The 22,662-nt window shown below is 36.1% G+C and overlaps 1 protein-coding gene across 2 annotated transcripts in view; it reads left to right on the plus strand.

Annotated features, from left to right (window-relative positions):
- VSTM2A (V-set and transmembrane domain containing 2A) overlaps nucleotides 1-19,727 on the plus strand; it is a 59,288-nt gene extending 39,561 nt beyond the window's left edge. The window contains exon 6 of one of the 2 annotated variants that reach the window (XR_005857528.2): nucleotides 27-6,316. Coding sequence is in view for 1 of the 2 variants with exons in the window: in XM_015282361.4 (XP_015137847.1) it covers nucleotides 15,008-15,012 (5 nt within the window). In the remaining variant the exon portion in view is untranslated. Of the gene's footprint in view, nucleotides 1-26; nucleotides 6,317-15,007 lie in introns of those variants that run through there. The other variant, XM_015282361.4, reaches the window with a different exon arrangement.
- The last annotated feature ends 2,935 nt before the right edge of the window (nucleotides 19,728-22,662 follow it).

Here is a 22,662-nt window from a genome sequence, read left to right on the forward strand (position 1 = left end):
ACATTTTTCACTCTTCTTTAATGCAGGAATGGTTTTCATTGAAGCAAGAGCAGATGCAAAAGACCTTGCCCAAACTGATGTGGATCTTTAAATTTCGTATAGATTGATTGGAAGATTGAAAAAGTTCATGGAATATAAATCCATGCAGACACATGTAGAGTCAGGAGATTTCTAAAGTGAAAGTAAGAGGAGGCTGAAATTAGTATTAGGCGGAATTAGGCATACAGGCATATATATAAATAGGCAGTATTAGGTCATAAATTTATTTTACTCTTCCTTTTTTCAATGCATTCTATTTTGGATGATTATGGATACAGCACCCATCTTGATCTTCAGCTTGAGCTTCAACAGGTTAGAAAAATGTAGTAAGTTCTTTAAGTGCTGTCACTCGCTGAAGTCTCTCAGTAAAACTGTAGATGAATCTCCAAAACTAATTGACTATTTGAAATCAGTGAACTTAATATATTCTGAATAACTACCACAGAAGTTCTTAAGATTGTTATTTTATAGTCTGAAAACTTTCCTTCTATTTCTATGAGATTTGAAAGGGAGATTTATTCATTTATTGAATTACTGAAGCACCTCAAACTTCTGGCCTTCTGCCTGTCTCTTTTGGCAAAGTATTCCACCTCGCTTTTTCCTACCACTCTCAGCTTCTTGGAGATTTTTTCTTATATGCATTGATTTTTACAGTCACACTGAAGTCACATTCTGTTTCACTTTTTTTTTCTTCTTTTTTTTCTTTTTCTCCCTCTTTGCAATACTTTTCCAATGAAGCCTTAATTTGTGAAGATTTTTTTTTTTTTCCTGGAATTCAGATTCTCTTTTAAATCCTATGCCTTTCATTATTTAGGGTCACTTCCAGAATCATTTAATGCAGCTGAGATAAGAAATTTATCAATGTCTACACAGATAGCAATACATAAACAAGTATTTTAAAGTTTTGCTGATACCTGGAGAATATTTACAGATTAATAAAAAACAGCAATCGACAAAACAAACAAACAAACAAGAGCACTAAATAACCATTGAAATTACCAATGAAACATTTCCCTCCTCCCATTTTAATATTAAAATTTTATCTCCAAACTGTTCATGTAGACATAGTCATAATTTTCCACTGTTATGCACAGAGAAGCAACAATAATTCAATAATTTTAAGACAAGTCTATCAACTTCTCAACTTAATTTCTCACATGGATATTTTTTCTCTATGTAATTTTTTTTCTGTATTTTGACATGATGAAGTAACACAAAGCTTTCCGTTGAATAAAATCATGAACCATTAAATGTTTTTGGTTGTTTTCCAAGGTGGTGAATTTGACTTTAGTATTCAATTTGGCTATTCTGCACTTTGTCGTTGCCAATATATCACTTCTTTATTTTTCTTTCCTGATAGAGTTTCCTATTAATAATAGTGACAGCTTACATTTATATAGTCCTTCCTCTTAAGCTGTCCTAATGCACTTTTAAAACTATAATTTGAATAACTTTATCCTCCATTGAATTTAATCCACATCTCAACTGGAAAAGGGTAACTATTTAGTTATTCTGCAACAACTTCTCAGTAGTTCAAAGTAGAAGAGATCAAAGAGAAAATATATGAATAAGCTCTCAGATATATGCAATCTAACTAGCTAAATTAAGAGGTCTCTACTCTGACTTTATTTTAACAAAAGAGACCAAGGATATTTATTAATCATAAGAAGCCAGAAAGGATTGTTTTATTTGACATTTTAATTCTTTGGTTTGCTATTCCTTTGGTTTACCATTCCTTAAACAAATCATTGTTTTAAATTTACACTTGTTCATAAAATTTACCACTTGTTCATAAGACAGCATACTTATATCCTGCTTAGGTTATAAATTTATTATGGCGTTAAGAGATTATCTTGTGTTAACTTTGAAAATACTGACTAAATGTGGCATCAATGGCTGCCAGCACTGGTTTCAAAAACAGCAGTATTTTCATCATTCAGCATTACAGTGGCAGTCACAGTTGGTTTCCATCAACAATTCCCTTATTCTAGGATCAGTATACTTTGATAATCAGAAAACTTTGATTTAATGCTAAATTAGCCTTGACTCACACAGTGCCTATCTGTGTAATAGTTTAAAGTTACATCATCTTCACTGAAAGCACTATGTATTGTGGAAACTCAGAATTACCTATTAGCTTTCTTAATTCTAATTGGGAAAGATTTCAAATGAGTTCTAAAACTAGCATACCTGTGACAAAACTCAGTGATATTTGCCACCTGAAAAGGCACCTATCTTAAACACAAGCTCATACATACAATAATGCTAAAATGTTGGTTTCTTAAAATTAGTTAGTATTTCGTCCTCAAAAGAAGAGAAAATATATTACTTGAAAAAACAGCATACAGAAAAGTTGCAGTAAATAATTTATTTCTTTATTCTTTATGCAATACTGTATCATAAATATCATCTATCCATTACTTGCTCTAAATTTTTCTTTTATACCCTCAACTAAATACCTATTATAGCTAGACTAGAAATGATTCAATGAACAGAGTTGCACTATATGGCCAAGGCTTTTCCCAGTCTTTATATTCTCTACACAAATTTGATAGCTCAATGATCTCTTTCTGCAGTGTTCTTTTTCATTTAAAACTGGCTTACCTCATTAGGGGCTTTTAGGAGCATATTAGACAGTTTTCAGAAAGGTTATTGTGCAAATCATTTTGCACTACAGGAAAGAACACATTGATTCTCAAGGTCTCTTCATCGTACTTGCTTGGCTTTTACAAAAGTTAACAATGAAGTAAAATATAAAACATAACTTGGACAATTTAGAGCATGTGCTTGTGCCATGTCATGCCAGTGTAAGCTTTTACAATCGATTGCAAATTATAGCATTTGGATGTTGTGTTGAGGGACATGGTTTAGCGAGAACCACTGGTGAAGGGTGAACGAGTGGTTGGACTGGATGATCCTGTGGGTCTTTTCCAACCTTAGCGATTCTATGATTCTATGATTCTATATAGGATTAAGGGAAAGTGTAGTGATTATTCTAATCCATATTCTTACATTCTTTTATAGTTGTTATCATTCTAGCATAAATTGTCAAAGAGGTGATGATTATACATATTGCGAGTGTTTTTCAAACCTATTTGGACATATATGCACATTATAGAGTATCAGATGGCAATGGATAATCTAAGTTGTTAAATGTATTTTGAAAGCTATGTTTACAGACCAGATAGCTGCTTGGTGATATGTTAAAGCACAGACATCTGGATCATTATAGCATCTGTATGAACAAAAAACATGTTGTTGATTTCACAGTCATTTTTGACCTCTGAATAATTTCAGTCTGGCTGTGCAAGAATTCCATTTGAAGCAGACTACAGTACTATAACCACGTCAATTATTGTCGGCCATGAATGTATGGCTGCTGAATAAGTGAGTAACTCCTTCCAGAACTGGTATTTAGTTCTGGCATCTGTTTTCCTTGGCTTCTTTTTATGCTGACTCTGCCAGCTTCTTAAATTACTTCTCTTTTCTCCTCTGACACTTTTCCTTTGCTTTTAAATTTTCCTTAGCTAGCAACATACTAACCTGACTGCATTTTGTGGTCTCATTTTTCAAATTCAGTTTGAAATCCATCCTATAATTCCAATACGACTGTTTCAAGTTTCAGCATATTGCTTAATGTTAGTTCCCCACTGTCATAGCTCCAGGAAGACAGAGCAGTGAAAATAAACTTGGAGAGGTCTGAATTCATTGCAAGAGGTGAAAAACCTGGGATAACAGAGACATTTTCCTTGCAAGTACAAATTCCTTAAACACAGTTAACAAACAAAAAAAAAAAGTTAAGACACCAAAAAAGACATTAAAAACCTGAAGTTTAACAGCACTAGAAGAACTGCAAAGGTATAAAAAAAAATATTTTAAATGATATTCCTGTCTCTATGCTCTGGACAGCCTGGTCCAGTGGTTGGTGACTCTGCACATAGCATGGGGGTTGAAACTAGATCATTATGGTCCTTTACAATCCAGGTCATTCTATGATTCTATGATTCTCTAAAAATGAAAACAGGTTTCCAATAGGTTTTCATTGCCACATCAGCTCCTTCTCTTTTAATTGAAAGAAAGCATATTTCACCTGTATATACTGTAAGAACCTAAAGAGCTAACAAACTCAAGTACCTTAGAATCTACAGGCAGCACTGAATCTATCACACAGTAAAATAAGAGATTACAAAACCCATAACACTGCGTGATACTGCTTAAAACTACATAGAATCTAGCAACCTCCCATGAAACAGATCCAGCTTCAGGTACAGCAGTTTATGATGTAAATGCACTGATAATGGCCAAGATCAGAGACAAAATATGGGTTTATAGGATCTCCAGTGTTAACTTCAAGGGGCATTCTTAATGTTAATCTAGAACTCTAATTGGGTTGTCTGTCCAAAAGGAAAAAAAAAAAAAAAAAAGCCAAAAATTCATGTTCAAATAACCTATCCACTTAAGGTCATTAAAATGACTAAAATTGAGACACTGTATAGAACAACTACTATCATATGACAACTGTATTCACTGTTCCCTTCAGTAGTATACTATGCAAATATGTATATATATATAACATACAATGTAAACAGAAAGCATCCTAAATGAAGACCTTGGAAATAGAAAATGGAAGAACAAGAACAAGTAGTAACAATGACCATTATGATTAATATTTTTTTAGGCAGATGTACATGCAGGTGCAGATGTAATTAGAAGCTAATTTTTTGGATAGGCTGAGGAACTGCATTCTGTAATAATAAGATAGAACAGAAGCTCTTGAGGTAGCTGGTTTGTTAGATTCCTGGATAATAATTATTTCAAAGCTGTTCAGATACTGATGCCATCACTTTTGGCAAGAAAATGAGGATTTTCACAAAAGGAACTATTAAGGTACTAAGAGGTGATTCAAATTACCTATTTTATTGCTACCTATTTAGCATTAATTCAACAATGGTCACAAAGCAATGTATTTAAGACTCTTGAAAAAGTGCTGAGGTTCTTGTGGATTCTTTTAGGATATGTAGGCAAAAATTAAAGGAAGCCGTAAGCTTTCAAGTTTTTTTAAAGACTTCAGAAGATGGTTCCCTCCTCATTTCAGTGAATGTCTGTCCTCTGGAATCTTCTTTTATTCACTGAAAGAAAAGCCAAAAATTTCAAAATTGCCATTGATATAAAGAGTATATTTTTCTGTCTTTATCTGTAGTATTAATACAATTTCATTTCATCAACACTTTCCTCTGATTTTTACAGGTCCCTTCTAGTTTATAGTAGATTACCAAATCTTGGAGTGCAAGGCTGTTGAGCCAGTTACATCTTCTACTGGGTTCCTCCTCTACTTTTCCACATGAATATGAGAGATTTTTCAGTGCTCCAATATTTTCTAATCCTATGCTTCTTTCTCTTATTTAAATATGAACTTTGTTAGCTTACAAGCGGACATGATATTTGAAACTCCAAGTCATAATTCACTTTCAGATTTGAAAGAGAAATAACAAAGTTGACTTAGGGAATTCCATCAAAATCCTGCAATCCAACTTGTGTATTCTGCATGTAGTAAATATATGCTTTCCCCTTCTGTCTTTTCCCAAGTGAAATTAAGTTGTACTCTTAACGTGACAACAGTTCTTTGTGTATCTCTCTGTTGTACTTCATCTTTGAAAACTATGGCCATAAATTCCAATATTTCATAGAAAATTTAATGATCATTATGATATACTTCTAGAGAGAAGTGGAGTAGAAAAGGTTGGTAAAAAAGGAGAATCAAACAGGCACATAGGTCATTTGGCCTCACAGGCTTAAGAATTTTCTTTCCTCTGCCAAGACAGCACTTGAATACAATAAAGTTAATCCCTTGCAGCATATCTAAGCAACACTTCCCAGACGTTTTATGTGCCTTTTAATAGAAACGTAAAGAAGCATATCATTATTTCTTACTCTCTGAATAATATCATTATTTCTTACTCTCTGTATTACTGAATAAGTAATTCATAGACTGTTACTGATTGTGAGCAATGTTACTAATAATTTAAATGGCATCAAGATATTCATTTTATTTTCTAACACCACCAATTCTTATTTTTGCTACTGGATATCAGATTATAGAATATGAAACAGGTAAAAATAATATGCAGGGAATTCTCTTTGAGAAGGATTCAGAAGAGTATTCCTAAAAGAAATAACTTTGAATTCAGGCATGAACTGTTATCTTCAAATGTTTCTTTTCCACTTTACCTATATTTTCACTAAACTACGTACTGAAATAAAATTGTCATTTAATGGACAGTATATGGTGGATGATCATTCTCTTGCTGTTTCATTGTTGTGATTTTTTTATTTTGATATGTGTAACTCTATCAGAAGAATTTTTAAATTACAAGATACATTAATTAATAACAAGATCAATTAGTTAATTGATTAATAGGAAGACTATGGTGAAACTGACAGTTTCACCTCAACTAAAGTTCATAGACTAGTGTGAATATTCTGATGACTCTAAAAGTTGAGTAATAAATATAGTTACATTAAAAAAAACAGCAGATCAACATAGGGAAAATTTATTCTGCCAATTATTTTCAACTGCAATTAATTGAAGTTCTCATTCAAAGCAAACTCATTTCTCATAAAGTCATCAACTTTTACATGTGACAGCAATGGATGAAATTATTTTCACCTATATATATACTACACCTTACTCTACATTATGGTCAGGATATTGTACTTTTTTAATCAAGATAGTTTTGTTGAACCTATTTTATGGCTTGTGATTCCCAAGACTATTCTTCAAGGAATAAGCAGGAGTAAATTTTAATCCAATCAAACAGTAGCAAATGATGAAGCTGAGGGTTTCATTTAGAGTTTGAAGTGAGAATGTCACCCTCCAAAGTGGGTGAATGTTTTCAATCCCCAGAAAATTTTCAAGTTCTAATTTGCTTCTATTATCTGTGTCTTTTTGCCACTGTGCAAAGTTGCAACATCTAGGTGGTGCTTGGTTAACAACATAACTGTAAGCAATGCCTATTCTAATTTGATTTTATAGTTTGGTTTTTGTGAACACTCTGTATTTCAATAATATTGACTTCATACGTTGGCATCAACTCAGACAGTATATGACCCTATCTATGGCTGTACTTTAAGAAACAGAGACTACGTGGAAGTTCTGCTGAATGATAGGAATTTCTAATCTTCCCCATTTCCTGCAGCTTCTTCTTTTTAGTGATGGAACGTGTATCTTCTCTGTCATGATACAAACACAATGATTTCATTTTTCATGTTGCAGGAACCATATTAATTTTTTCATATATCACATTTCCTAGTTCTTAGGAGTTCTCTACATTTTATAAGTTCATCCACTAGCTCTATACTCTGATCTTCCCTTTTTCTAGCTGACATTCTTTTCCTCTCAGTTGTGGAATCCTGAAAGATAAAACTATTTTTCTCCCTTGAATTTATACATATTAGCTTGATTTGTTGGTATTTTTATGCTAAATCTGAATGATTACAGTCAAGCACAGCAAGCATGAACCGCTGTTGCTGTCACTGCTGCTGCAACACATCACCCACTGCCTCAATGTGCTCACATAAACATTCTCTTTGTAAACATTAAGGAAGCAGCAATGAATGTCAGTGGGCACAATCTTTTCCATACGAAGGAATTCAAAGACACACATTTGCTTTACCTGTTCTTCCACATCAGATGCCATTTTGTCAGACTGCCCCTCTGCAGCCACCTGTCTCACTACAACAAAATGTAGTAGAATATTGGTGGGAACGTTCAACCTCTGCTGCCATACCACCAACACCTGCCTCTGATATAGCTGGCCAACATAATAAAATAGGAGGCACTACATTCAGAGCAGCCTTTGTACTAACAGGAATACTGAATGGCATTTATTGTGACAATTTAGTCTGTCTTTAATGTAGAAAGCTTTCCCAAATTAATTTTTTATTTAAATTAATTTAAATTAATAATTAATGTGTGAGTGGAGTTTTTTGTTTGTTTGTGTATTTGAAGGAGAAAAAGAAAGCCCTAAGCTAATGACCTTATCTTTTGATAAATTGCTCTAAGGTCTAAGGAAGCCACACTCCCCAGTCTAAAACCTCTTGTATCTTATTTCCAGGATACATGCTATTTCTAATTTCTTTTTATAATTTTTTTTTTTTTTTTTAGGCGTTGGGTTTCCGTGCACATCATCTCATTTTCAAGGACATTGCTGGGAAAAAGATGAAGAATTTTTTTTCATCTAGGAAATTAATAATTAATGAATATATTAAATAAAATAGCTCCCAATTATATTAGTAAAATAATGCATTCAAAATAGAAAAGATATAATCTTGTACACTCAGAACTGCTAAGTGGTAGCTTCATTTTGTATTGGTTTGAACAGCTTTATACAATGCTTCGCACATAATGCACTCCTTTTACGATCTAAAAGTGTGAGAGATATGAATTATTGGCATAATCTGTATGAAAAAGTGTTGTTGTTTTTTTTTTCTTTTGTAAATGCACATGACAAGTCTGCTGCAAGAAGACATTTTTAGTACATCTGTATGTTAAGTGGAAGAAATGAAATTTATCAGGAGTAGAATGGATTCACTAACAGGAAATCATGTTCAATCAACCTGGTAGAATTTTGTGATGTTATCACTGTCTGGGTAGATGAGGAGAGAGCAGTGGATGTTGCATGTTGTGATGTCAGCAAGGCTTCTGGCACTGTCTACCCTAACATCTTCGTAGGTAAACTTACGAAGTGTGGGGTAGATGATTGGGCAGTGAGGTGGACTGAGAACTGTCTGACTGGAACAGCTCAAAGGTTTGCGATCAATGGCACGGAGTCTAGTTAGAGGCCTATAACTATCGGTATTCCTCAGGTATCTGTACTGTGTCCAATCTTGTTTAACATCTCCACAAATAACCTAGATGAAGGGATAGAATCCACTCTCAGTTTGTGTTGACATGAAACTGAGAGGAGTGGCTGACACATTAGAAGATTGTGCTGCCATTCAACAAGACCCAGACAGACTGGAGACTTGGGTGGAGAGGAACTTGATGAGGTTTAATAAGGGCAAGAGTCCTACACCTGGGGAGGAACAATCATACGTGTCAATAGAGGTTAGGAGCTGGCTTTCTGGAAGGGATCTCTGCGGAGAATGACCTGGGTGTCCTGGTGGACAACAAATTGTCCATGAATCAGCACTTTTCCCTTGTGGCCAAGAAGGGCAAAGTGATCCTGGGGTGTATTAAAAAGAGTGTGGCCAGAGGTACAAGAGTGGTGATCCTCCCCCTCTGCTCTGGCCGGTGAGGCCTCACCTAGAGTACTGTGTCCCATTCTCAGCTCCCAGATTCAAGAAGGACAGGGAACTTTTAAAGAGAGTCCAGCATAGGGCCACAAAGATTACAAAGGTTCTGGAGCATCTCCCTTATGAGGAAAGGCCTAGAGTGTTTGGAATCTTGAGTCCGGAGAAGGCTAAGAGAGAATCTCATAAGTCTTCACAAATATCTAAAATGCAGGAGTCTAGTTGATGGGGGTGGTCTCTTTTTGGTGACATGCAGTAACAGGACAAGGGACAACAGGCAGAAACTGGAACACAGGAAGTTCCAAATGAACATGAGAAAGAACTTGAGGGTGACAGAGCAGTGGAGTCTGCCTGCAGAGGTTGTGAAGTCTTTCTCTGGAGATATTCAAAACCACATAGGGACTTTCTTGTGTAACCCACTCTAAGGAACTTACATCAGTAGGGAATTTGGATTAGGTGATCTCCAGAGGTTCCTTACAACATTATGATTGATCTGTGATTCTGTATTTTGCAATTGCAGATGACTTGACTGCAATCCCCAGTATTTGTGACCTAAGAGATATCTCTCTACATATATGTCCATGGTACTAAACATCTCTTAAATTACTGTTTATGACTAATCAAACTTAAGTGAGAGTACTTATATTTGTACACTACATTAACCGCCTTCTTAAATTACTACTTACTGACCACACTGGCTCATTTTCTGTAGCTCATTGCCATACCAAGCTAACAGGCTAAAGGGATACTTAAAGTCATCAAGAAATGCATGGTCACAGTATTGTTTTTAGCCATAGTTCTTGATTACTAATGCAGTTAGACAAAGGAAAAACAAACAGTACTAAAACCAAATAAAATTCATTTAAATTAGTAATCTCACAAAATTAAAGTCACTTAATGAGTTTATAAGTGCCCAATGTGTACTCCAGTTATGCAGAATTCTATAAAATGATAGCTTATATTTTGAGTACAATTCCAACTCCATATCATAATTTCATCCTTTGTTCTACTGTTGACATTGCACAAAAAATGAAAGGCAGTAACTATTGTGTGATAATAAGGCAAAAGCACTTAAACTTTTAGGGAACTAATGGGAAGATGAAATTCCTTGCATTTCACCAACCAATAAAAGCCTCATATTGCATCTCACAGACAATCAGTGCTATCTTATTGATGGTGGACTGTCATAATTTCAGCTACCATAAGGAGGCTTTTATATGTGTGTATATGTATATACTTCAAAGAAATAACACAGAAGCATCAATATGTAAATTATGCATGTAAATTCACAGATAACCATCATCAAGTATGGAGAGTACTGTCACTATACTCACTTTTACCAATGCTAATGAATTGGTAAAAGAATTCTCATAATGGTTTCTTCAAAGCCACAGACACACTTTTTTTTTTTTTTTTTTTTTTTTTTTCCTGAGTAAAATAGTATATAACAAAAACTCAGGGATTTAATAAGTTATAGAAGACTTACAAAGGATTTGGCTCCGAAATGAAGGTTTCAGAGTATTATGTAAGTAATACTAAAGTATGATCCTTCAGTCAATGTACCTTGAACAAAATATAAATAAATACAGAGATAATAAATAAATTCCTGATGTCTGATTTCACTGGCAGTGTTCAAAACAGTCTTCATTTAGAATAGCTCAAAAGATAGATCTGACAGCTCCTGCTTGAGTCTGAAAACAGAATTACCTACTCTCAGCATTCCTTTTCTGTCATCTGAATGTGAATTATATTGCTCCCACTATGCAGATTACCTATTGCCAAAGAATGTGGAGGAACTGAAGACTACTGGGCAAGTTCCCCAATGTGCAACATATGTTGCAGTCATGAAAGCTTGAGTCTTGACTCCTACTATGAACACACGCTGTTCACAGCTAATGTGACATAGTGTTGCAAATACAAGAAATATTAAAATTCTCCTGCTTTCTGAGACATATTTGTACATTTGCTAATGGAAAGAGCATTAATAATAAATCCATCTTCAGCCATATTTTACTGAGAAATAGTAGAATTTAAGCTTAGAAACTGTATCTTAATAAGTATGTTTTCCTGTAGGTGTTATTAAATTTTCTACAAAGTTTGACCTCATATATAAGTAGATGAGGTTGTCTCTAAAAGAAGTAAAATCAAGCTCCAGTTTAACTCTCTTAGTTCTTAGACCACAAGAAATTCAAAACTTCTTTATATCTCATGCATAAAATCTTCAGTAATCTGTAAAATACTGTTTTCCAGTATACTGTAGCCTTTTGACTCCATTACTTGTATTTAGAAGCAAAAATTGCAACAGCTTGGATTGCATTACATGCTTCCTTGTGGACTGGTGAGGTCCCAGAAAACTGGAGGCTTGCATATGTGACTCCCATCTACAAGAAGAGCTGCAGGGAGGATCCGGGGAACTACAGGCCTGTTAGTCCGACCTTGGTGCCAGGGAAGGTTATGGAGCAGATTGTCTTGAGGGAGATCAGGTGGCATGTGTGGAACAACCAGGGGGTCAGACCTAGGCAACATGGGTTCATGAAGGGCAGGTCCTGCTTGACCACCCTGATCTCCTTCTATGATCTAGTGACCCATCTGGTGGATGAGGGAAAGGCTGTTGATGTAGTCTACCTAGACTTCAGCAAAGCCTTTGACACTGTCTCCCACAGTATTCTCCTGCAGAAGCTGGCAGTCTGTGGCTTGGACAGGTACACTCTTGTCTGGGTAAGGAACTAGCTGAAGGGCTGGACACAGAGAGTGGTGGTGAATGGAGTTAAATCCAGCTGGCGACAGGTCACGAGTGGTGTTCCCCAGGGGTCGGTGCTGGGGCCTGTCCTCTTCAATATCTTTATTGATGATCTGGATGAGGGCATTGAGTGCACCCTCAGTAAGTTTGCAGATGACACCAAGTTGGCTGGAAATGTTGATCTGCCTGGGTAGCAAGGCCCTACAGAGGGATCTGGACAGGCTGGATGGCTGGGCTGAAGCCAAAGGGATGAGGTTCAACAAGACCAAATGCCGGGTCCTGCACTTTGGCCGCAACAACCCCAGGCAACGCTACAGGCTTGGGGCAGAGTGGCTGGAAGACTGTGTAGAGGAAATGAACCTGGGGGTATTGACTGATGCTCGACTGAACATGGGCCAGCAGTGTACCCAGGTGGCCAAGAGGGCCAATGGCATCCTGGCTTGCATGAGAAACAGTGTTGCCAGCAGGAACAGGGAAGTAATTGTCCCTCTGTACTCAGCCCTGGTGAGGCCACACCTTGAGTACTGCGTCCACTTTTGGGGCCCTCACTGTAAGAAAGACATCGAGGCTCTGGAGTGTGTTCAGAGAAGGGGAAAAAAGCTGGTGAGGGGTCTGGAGCACAAGCCTTACAAGGAGCGGCTGAAGGAACTGGGATTGTTCAGTTTGGAGAAGAGGAGGCTCAGGGGAGACCTTATTGCTCTCTATAACTACCTGAAGGGAGGTTGTAGTGAGCTGGGGGTCAGCCTCTTCTCTTGGGTGACTAGTGATAGGACTAGAGGGAATGGCTTCAAGCTGGACCAGGGGAGATTCAGGCTGGACGTTAGGAAATACTACTTCTCTAAAGAGTGGTCAGGCATTGAAATGGGCTGCCCAGGGAGTCACCGACCCTGGAGGTGTTCAGGGAATGTTTGGATGTTGTTTTGAGGGACATGGTTTAGTGAGAACTACTGGGGATGGTGAGTGGTTGGACTGGGTGATCCTGTGGATCTTTTCCAACCCTGGTGATTCTATGATTCTATTACTCCTTCCAGTGCTTCTAGTTTGTTCTTAACTATTTAATTTTCATTAAAGTATCTTTGTAATGGTCCTGACTGGGAGACTGTTGGGTATTAACAAGTTAGCAGTCTATGTAATAGTTGACCTGAATAGGTTCAAAGTTGTGTTGTTTTGCACTAAGCTTAATATGCAGTGTGGCTTTCACACCTATGTTGTGCTGCACTAATTCCTTGGACACTGCATGAAATCATTATGAAAGAGGAGCCTGCAGGCAGCTCCCACATGGTATCAACAATTGTGACACTTGCACAGCCTTGTCTCTATCAAAAGTGCAGCAAGAAGATCTAATGGGAATATTATAACTGTCTAGTAGTGGAGATAATTAACAAGATTTTTTGTTTGTTTGTTTGTTTTTGTTTTGTTTTGTTTTGTTTTGTTTTCCTTGTAAGAAAATATTATATTGTTTGAATGACCAAAAAAGTAAGATTCATGGGTAGGATCCATGCTGTAAGCCGTGGTAAAATCTGAGGTCTGTCTAAAAAGCAAGTTTCCCAACATTTAATGAGACATAGAATTTACTCATTATCTATAGTCCTCTTTTAACTCTTTCTTACTAAACCATCTATTACGGCTTTTATTATTGGACCTTTCCAACTGAGATCCAGAAAGTGCTCTGCATCAACTGTCTCTCTCTCTCATCCCTCCCCTTCCACCTCTGCAGAACCATTTCTCAAGGCTGTCCTTGACTCTCTCTTTTATACCTTGTTCTATTTCAAACAGAAATGCATTTTTGAAATTCTGTGAGGCTGATAAGCCCTTTTCCTACAACAAATAATTCAAGAATCCTATAATTGCAGAGTTTGATTTCTGACATTATTTACTATCAGAACCAAAATTTTGAACCTGGAGGTCATTTCTCTCTTTGGATAAAAAGCAAGAGTAGTTCCTCACTACAGCTGGGTTGGTAGTAGGGATTATAAACTAACCTGGTTCACAGGTACATCCTTGACCAAAAAATTTTGAATTTTTGAATTGAATAATATTTGAATAATCCACTCCATGACTGCTTGCTCTACTGTAAATGACAGTGGGTGCTTAATTAGACAAATATCAGCACAGAATTCATCTGGAATGATGAAGGTCAGCTGCATCACCCTTAACACATCTCTTCCCAGCAAGGAAGCCTGAAGCGAAAGACTAACGGCTCATAAGATATGCCTGCAGAAAAATGTTCTTTTGGTTATTTATGATTGATTAATTTACAGACACTCAGTTGAGCCAAGGGGCCACAACCAAACTGGCAAGTCTATTTTCTTTTTTTAATCCTGACAGGAATTTCTGACCACTGTTCCATACACTACATTTATGAAATTTTCCCTTCAAAGAAAAATTGATTTTATCCACACCCATCATTTGACAGAGATTTATGGAAGGAGGTTTTGCAGAATTTTTCCCACTAGAAAATTAGAGTGAAATGCACAATTGGCATGTATTCAGTATCAGTCTAGACATCTAGCTGGGCCAAAATTAGGCAGGAACTTGAAGGGAGAATGGGATAAAAGAAACAAGAAACTAATGCCGTAAAGAGTCAACGAAAGTATCTCTGGCAAACATAACTTCAATATTCATTCTACTCAAGGTAATGTATCGTGATGTATACTAACAGATAGTTTTGGAACAATTTCCCTTTACAATAAAGGGTTCCATTTTTTTCATCTTTGAGCAAACAGAGGCCAAAGTCATACATCCAAATCTCAGTATTTCCCACATGGTAAAAATTTTCTTTAGTCATCATTTCTGCAACTGACTGGCAAAAGAATTTGATAGAAAAACTGAGATACGTCAGAGGATGTGATACAAAAAGAAATTATAGGAAGAGAATTAGTCAGCATATGAATGAAATGTTTGTTCCTTGCAATTTATTTCTTCTTTTTATTGCAGAATGAACACTCTGGGTTCATCGGTTACATAAGGCTGCAAGTGTTGAGTACATGGAGCCACCCTGAGTCCACCTATGTGTATCAGTTCAGGCCCCATGGATGATAGTGTTAAGGAAAGCCATCTGGTTTACCTTGAGAATAAATTACTTTATCTTTCCTCATGTTGAGTCTCTTTTGTACATCAGCGTAACTGTTCAGAGATCTCCCTGTCTTTATCTTGACCCACGAGCACTTTCATCCTAATTTCTGCTGCTCTCCTTTTGGGGAGGAGGAGGAAATGAGAAGCTGGGAATGAGTTTGGGCCGTGTTAAAGACTAGACCACCACAAATGTATATCAGGCCAAAACCTCTGCAGGAGTTAAGCAAACAGTCACAGAGAGTTATTTCTGAATGTTATAGACAAGTACTTACACTGAGAATACCAAGAATTTGAGAATTTTTGATCTGAAGTCTTAGGGACAATCTAAAAATCATTTAGGTTGCAAAAGACCGTCAAGATTATCAAGCCCAGTCACATGCTACTGGAGGCTTGTTACTCAATAAGCAGCCATCCTAGTCTTGTGGCATGCAAATTTTGTGCTCCAGTGTATACAGCCTATTACTGAAGCAATTCAGTACTTTAGGTCAAATCCTGGAGTATCAGATTCTGCCCCACTTTTACTGGCTAAGTGTACAGCTGGCAAAATGGGACAAAATGTCTGACTGCAGAGTTCAGAGAATTGTTAAAAGCAGTGCAGAGTCTGGTTGAAGGCCCACAGCTAGCAGTGTTCCCCAGAGATTGATATCAGGTCCGGTCTTGCTCAAAATCTTCATCAGTGACGTCAGAGAAGGGACAGAATACCCAACCAGCAGGGTTGCTAATGATATAAAGCTGGGCAGCAAGTTCAAGTTGGCACCATCCTCCTTCACAGTTTATTTCTAACTAGAATAAAAAGTTAACTTTTGCTGATATAATAACCGTAAGAAATAATATTATGGTGCTGTTGAGGAAAAAGAAAGATAAAGAAAAGAAACAATTAAGCCAACATCTTGTTAAAACAAAATATTTTCTGTTTCATTAGGAACCTAGCAAATGTAGTCAGAATTGATAGATCATCTCAGTTTCCTAATGCAAAACTGCACTTCTTCCGTTCCACATTTGGACTAGTGAGAGCTGTGAAAGCCACCCTATGTAGAACTGTGTCCTGCAGTTTGCTTTTCTCATGTGTAAACTGTATTATTTTGACCCTCAGTTACATTTCATGTCCCATTCTCCCATTCCTCTAAATATAAACCATTTTTGTTATAGCTAATTGTCCTAGTACATGATGTAGCAATATTCTTTAAATGATATGTTGTTAGTTTGTTTCACTTTTCTCCTGCTTTTTCTTTCTCACTACTTAAACAGTGCAGAGTGATCTTCTCTTCGATCATGTCATGTAGGTGTATCACTTCCTACTCATACATGCATCAACATTGATTTATTCCAATTATTTGCACTTTATTTCTTATACAACAAAACAGAAGTTCAATTTTAATTTATTGCAACTGTAAAATATCTGTGAAATGTTATGCACAACATTAATCACCCCTGCAGTCAACTGAATCACCATTTCCTCCAGTCACCATGTAAGACCTATTCTAGTAAATGGAAAATCTTTCCTTATATCTGTACTAGTTCTATATCAGCCTTCCCCAAAAAGTCAAAAGAAGTTCTGACATCTGTGTCATTTTGAAGAAGTAAAGCAATTATATCATGTTTCTCAAATTCCACATTCTAAAATTCCTTCATAAATATTTATCTGGCTCCTTTTCTTGCAAAAATTTCTGCTTAATAGAATACTGGAAACCCATAAATAAGATACACCATATGGTCTGCTTAGACAGAGAGTGCTATACAGATGTACAACCACAGCACTGAAAAAAGCAAAAAAGGATACAACAGTATTAATAAGCAGAATAAATAGTGCATGAGTATATAAACACAGAACTAAGGACCAATATTTTCTTTACAAGTAGCATATATGCCCATGGGAAACAGTTTAATTCCCTGTATAATCTCCAAAATCCTGCAGGCTGTAGTGATTATGCTAAACACAGTGTAGATTACCCCACTGCTAAAATCATCAGTAACATGAAAAAAAAAAAAGAAAAATACAAATATTTACATTTTTGAAATGCCTGTATGTAGTTCTGAAGTCTACAATCATGTTTAACATTATTAATCATTTACTTGAGAATTAAAATCTAGGATACAGAAGTTGTTTAACTCTTAAAGATTAAAAAAAAAATAAATACGAATAATCAAAGCAAGATCTGCTACATCAATGCAAACAGTAAGAAATTTCCATATGATTAAAATGGCAAATCATGCAACACATATTCATGTTAGAAAATTAACTCTTCATTTTACATTAGATGAAAGAATAGCTTTGCTTTACTTCACTTTACTGGTGAGAACTACTGTGGAAAGTCATAAAATGTACAGAGCAATGACGAGGACAGAAGAATCCTATTTTTGAATGACAGAAGAATCAGTTTTTTAAACGTTGTTTCTCCAATATTTCTGACCTTGTGTACTCTTCACAAAAGAGAATTCCATGGTCTACTTTTAAATAAAGATTAGAAAAATCGTAATGCAATTCATAAAATATCCACATATATATTTGTATATTCATTTAGTTTTTCAACATTAAAATTATGCAGCACATGGCATTTCGATGTGCTATAAGCACATTCTTCAAATGAATAAAATGGAAATACTACTGCCTAAGGTAGAAGACATTTTTGCACAGAATGATGATGAGTCAAAATGCAAAATTTGCCTGTAGCTGATTACCTATTCTTATTTTAGCTTTATTCTAATATGTATTTACACATTATGCAGTTTGACTGCAACTGTGAGTTACGCAAACCATCTATGGACTGCCTAAACTGAACATAAAGTTTCATATACACTGCTGTCAAGAAGTAGGGAAATGTGTTTAAACTAACCCTAACAATATGGCTTTCTGTGAGCGGAATGGAAGAGTACTGTAGTAATGGAGTGACCTTCACTGAAATCAATAAGCATTAAGAACTGAAAAACCTTCCAGGATTCAAGATACAACTTTTATTACAAGGTACTGGTCATATCAAGTTGTTAAGGCCTTAATGCTTTGCTGAATATGGTCTTCAACATGACTGTAAAGTTAGTCTGGAAAATATCTCACCAGATGTGTAGCATAATCAATAATTAATTGAAAATTAAGAATGATTCTGATATTTCATATGGATTTTTAAAATAAAGTTAATTCATACATTTTTTCACACATTTTTATACTAGATACTTTTTGATTATTATTGTTTTGAATGCAATCCCTTCATCCATTAAACATACAACAATGCAATTTTAGGATTTCTCTCCATGGTTTGGTTCATGTCTTATAATGGGGTCTATGAAAAATGGAGAATATTCAGGAGATAATATATAATTGAAATAAGGGATTAAAAGAAGTTCCTGAACAGTGTTATTTATTTATTTGTTTATTTTACAGTATAAACTGAAACCTAGGATACTTATTTCCTTGTAAGAAATATGTGGACTGATCCAAAAGTAATGCCTCCTATTTCATTATGTTTGCCCATGGTGTCAGAGGAGGGTGTTAGTGGTATGACAGTAGAGGTTGAACCTTCCTAACAGTATTCCGTTACATTTTGTTGCTCTGCAACAGATGACAACAGAGGAGTAGTCTGACAAAATGACTTCTGACTTGAAAATGTGCATGATGCAAAGGTGTGATTGATTTTCTCCCTGCAGAAAAATTTGCACCCATCGACTTTCACTGTATTTGGTTTATGTGGTAATATTTTGGTACTGGGGAGGATGCAGGGGTGGCCTCTATGAGCTAAGCCCAGCAAGTGCCTCATGTCAGATCAGTCACCTCCAAAATGGACCCAATCCTAGCCAGAGCTGAGCCAAAAGAGATGCTGATTGTGCCTCTGGAAGAGCAGATTTAAGAAGGGAAAAACTGCAATACAACAGCAACTGGGAGAGAAAAAGTTGAGAAATAGCTCTGCAGTCACCAAAGTCAGTGCAGAAGGAGGGCAGGAGGTGCTCCAGGCACAGAGCAGAAGTTCCTTCCAGACCAGGAGAGGCCCATGGAGGGACAAGTTGCCCCCTTGCAGCCCATGGGACACCCTGCAGAACAGATCTCCAAGTACAGCCCATGGAGGAGCCCACAGAAAAGCAAGTGGATGTCTCCTTTAGGAAGATGCAGACCGTGGACAGCTTCCACAGGAGCAGTCTCCAGGCTAGACTTCTTGGAGAAAAGTTTGCAGAGGAGCAGGAGGCCTGGAGGAGCTGTCGCCCGTGGGGACCTATGCAGGAGCAGTTTGGTCCTGAAGGATGTGTTCTGTGGTGCAGAGTGCTTGGAGAGCTACAGCCTGTGGCAAGCCCACACAGGATCAGTTTAAGAATGATGGCATCCTGTGGAAGGGACTCACATGGAGCAGGGCAGAGTGATCAAGAAGGAAAGGCAAAGATTAATTGTATGGACTGACTGCAGGCCCCATTTGCTGTTCCTCTGTGCTGACTGGGTAAAAGAGATAGAAGAGGGTGGATGGGAAGAAGGTGGTTTTGTTTGTTTTTAATTCGCACTGCTCTTGTCTATTATACATTGGTAGTAAATTATTTTTCCCCAAATAGAGTCTGTTCAGCTAATGACTGTAACTGGTGAACAATATCCCTGTCATTATCTTAACCCACAAGTTTTTAACTTGTAACTTCTCACCCTGAGCAGAAGTGAGAGAGTGTACTTTCTGGTGCCCAGTGTGGTGCCCTTGAGAAGTTCAAGATAAAAGCAGTAGCTGGGAGAAGTAAAGGGAAAATACAAAAGTGGATATTACTAGAAAATGTAGTATGTGCAATGAATTTTTTTGTTTAAAGAAGTGAAGAGAAAAGAAGCAACGTGTATATTTATCATCTCCTTTGTTGGAGTTGTGACTATGTTATTTTGATATTGCTGTGGGGAATTTTTTTCACTGATGTAACTGACATTTGTAAAGATTGCATGATGAGTGTATAATTAAATTCTTAACATGTTTTTCAGAGAGGCAAAGGGTGGAATGTATTGAGTACTGTACTGGATACTGACTAAGTACATGTTGAAAAGCAAAAGATTAGAAACTCACCATGGATATGCTAGAGTCTCCATTACCCTTGATCACACTGAGCTCAGTACGTGGATGGAGGATGATCATCTATCATGAGTCAAATATGTAACTTTAAATTTCATAATTACTTATGCTTTATGTACATCATCTTTAAATAAGGTAAAATTTTCAGTGACCTTATCTATTGCTGTTGCTTGTCACTGTGAAGATCAATTTAACTTTACAGCATTTGAAGTACTTTTTATTCCTTTTTGCTGCCACAGCACAACACAACATAATTTTTTAATTGAGTGCTCTTAGGTCCCCTGTGGGCTACTAAGGCTCTCTGAGTAACTATGTAATAAAAATCAGTCTTACTGGCTGCATGTACTGGTTTTTTTTTTTTTCTTTCTTTCTTTCTTTCTTTCTTTCTTTCTTTCTTTCTTTCTTTCTTTCTTTCTTTCTTTCTTTCTTTCTTTCTTTCTTTCTTTCTTTCTTTCTTTCTTTCTTTCTTTCTTTCTTTTATTTCCTGCAATCTGGGAAAAAAAGAAAAAAAAAAGAGATAAGGGATACATATGGGAGATATGAGGGAACAAACTTTCACTCTCCTATTCTACAAGGCAAGATTTTAGAGGGCTTGATGGTCAGATTAAGACAGGAAAAAGAGAGATGTGTGGAGAGAAAATTCATGTGAATATCCAGGCACTGATAAGAAAATCCAGAAAAAATCAAAGAAGCTCGCCACAAACACTCAGCGCAAACTTGAACTCATTGCATGCAGTATAAAGACTGTGATTTTGATTCAGTCATAAGAGTGGAAATAAGGAGAAATCTGGCTTTTGGAGAAGTTCTGATATTAGTTTAAACACTAAATAAATTTACATCATCTACATTTTCATTTTCAAATATATGTTTGTCTTCATCTCATCTGATATACTTGATGAACAGAATTAGTCATGCAAATCATCTACTCAAATTTTCTCAAGGAAAAAATGGAATTAGTACTTACAGCACTTCTTCAAATACGGCTTTTTTTTTTTTTTTTTTTTTATCACTGTGGTGACTGCAATATTTTCCTGCAGTTTGTTGTCAGCATACAACAGCAAACTCCATGTGTTTTTTAGAATAGTTTTAAAACTCAAATATTTTTCAGTATGTAATATTATTATCACATACCGTTTATAATTTTTTTTCAGCTTGAAGAGTGAGACATCAAGGGCAAGCTGGAAGAGAAATGTGGCCGAACTATTTGCTCTTCATAGAAAACCACTCAGAATCTTTGCTGTTTCTGCTTTGAAATAAGTTAAAGGGGAGAATTATAGTAATCAAACATTCTGTATAATGTGCAAAATTAAATGCCATTTACAAATATTTTAAATATTAAATTTCAAAGTGTTGAAATTTTGCCTGAATAAAAATAGTTACAAGCCATTACAAGTACACTGTATGTGTACAGGTATATGCTATATAAAAATAGACAGTTATGTGCTAAACATTATACCAAAAAAATTTCATGATCTGATGTTAATTATGTCACAAATTGAAAGGGTTCAGGCAAGAAATATAATGCTAAAAAGTCATTTTCAATCCAGACAAGTTTAAAAGTGGTCAATATTTTCTTCACCTTTAAAAACCGAATACAACTTGAATGATACAAACTTTCATAGAATCATAGAGTCACAGAATTCTCAGAGTTGGAAGCAACCTTTAAAGGTAATCTAGTCCAACTTCCCTGCAATGAACAGGGACATCCACAGCTAGATCAGGGTGTTCAGAGCCTGGTCTAGCTTGCCCTTGTACGTCTCCAGGGATAGGACTTTCACCATATCTCTGGGCAACCTGTGCCAGTGCCTCACCATTCTCACTGTAAAAGACTTTCCCTTATATCCAGCCTAAATCTACTCTCTTTAAGTTTGAAACCATTTCCCCTTGTCCAATCACCACAGTCCTTGCTTATTCAACTTTACCAGTTGAATAAGTAAAACTTCTTTTTTCAGTTTTGTAGCAGTCTTCAGAACTTCTAATCTGCTCAGGTAAGAAGAAGGAGAGGCTACAGAACAAAAGCTTGACATAAATACTGGAAAGTAACCTTCCAGTTTAATTACACTGTTGTAACTTTAAATTGATTTGGATCAGTTTGACCCACAGTCTTTAACAGTTTCTCTTTTTTACACATGCCCTTGCCCTGCTTGTGAATTATTTAAAAATGACTCACTGAGGTTTATAATTTGTGCAGATTTCTGAAAGAAAAGATTATGCTCTGCTGTTTACTTTTTAAGATATTTACTCCTAACAGATGATTATTTGGACAACACTCTTCATTTTCATTTTCATTTCAAATAACATAAAGTGAAAGAAAGAGTTGATGTAAATCTGTTGTTTCTGGAAGAATTTATTCTGATAAGGCTTCCTTTTGCTTCAGGATATCTAGAACATCTGTTCACATAGAGACTATATCCTTTAAACTGTAAAGTGGTCAGTGCATAAACAGTAATAGCTCACTAAAACATCAGTGTGCTTCTGTGATCATCTCTCCTCAAGTGA

The sequence above is a fragment of the Gallus gallus genome, chromosome 2, assembly GCF_016699485.2.
Source record: "Gallus gallus isolate bGalGal1 chromosome 2, bGalGal1.mat.broiler.GRCg7b, whole genome shotgun sequence".
In the NCBI taxonomy this organism is placed as follows: Eukaryota; Metazoa; Chordata; class Aves; order Galliformes; family Phasianidae; genus Gallus; species Gallus gallus.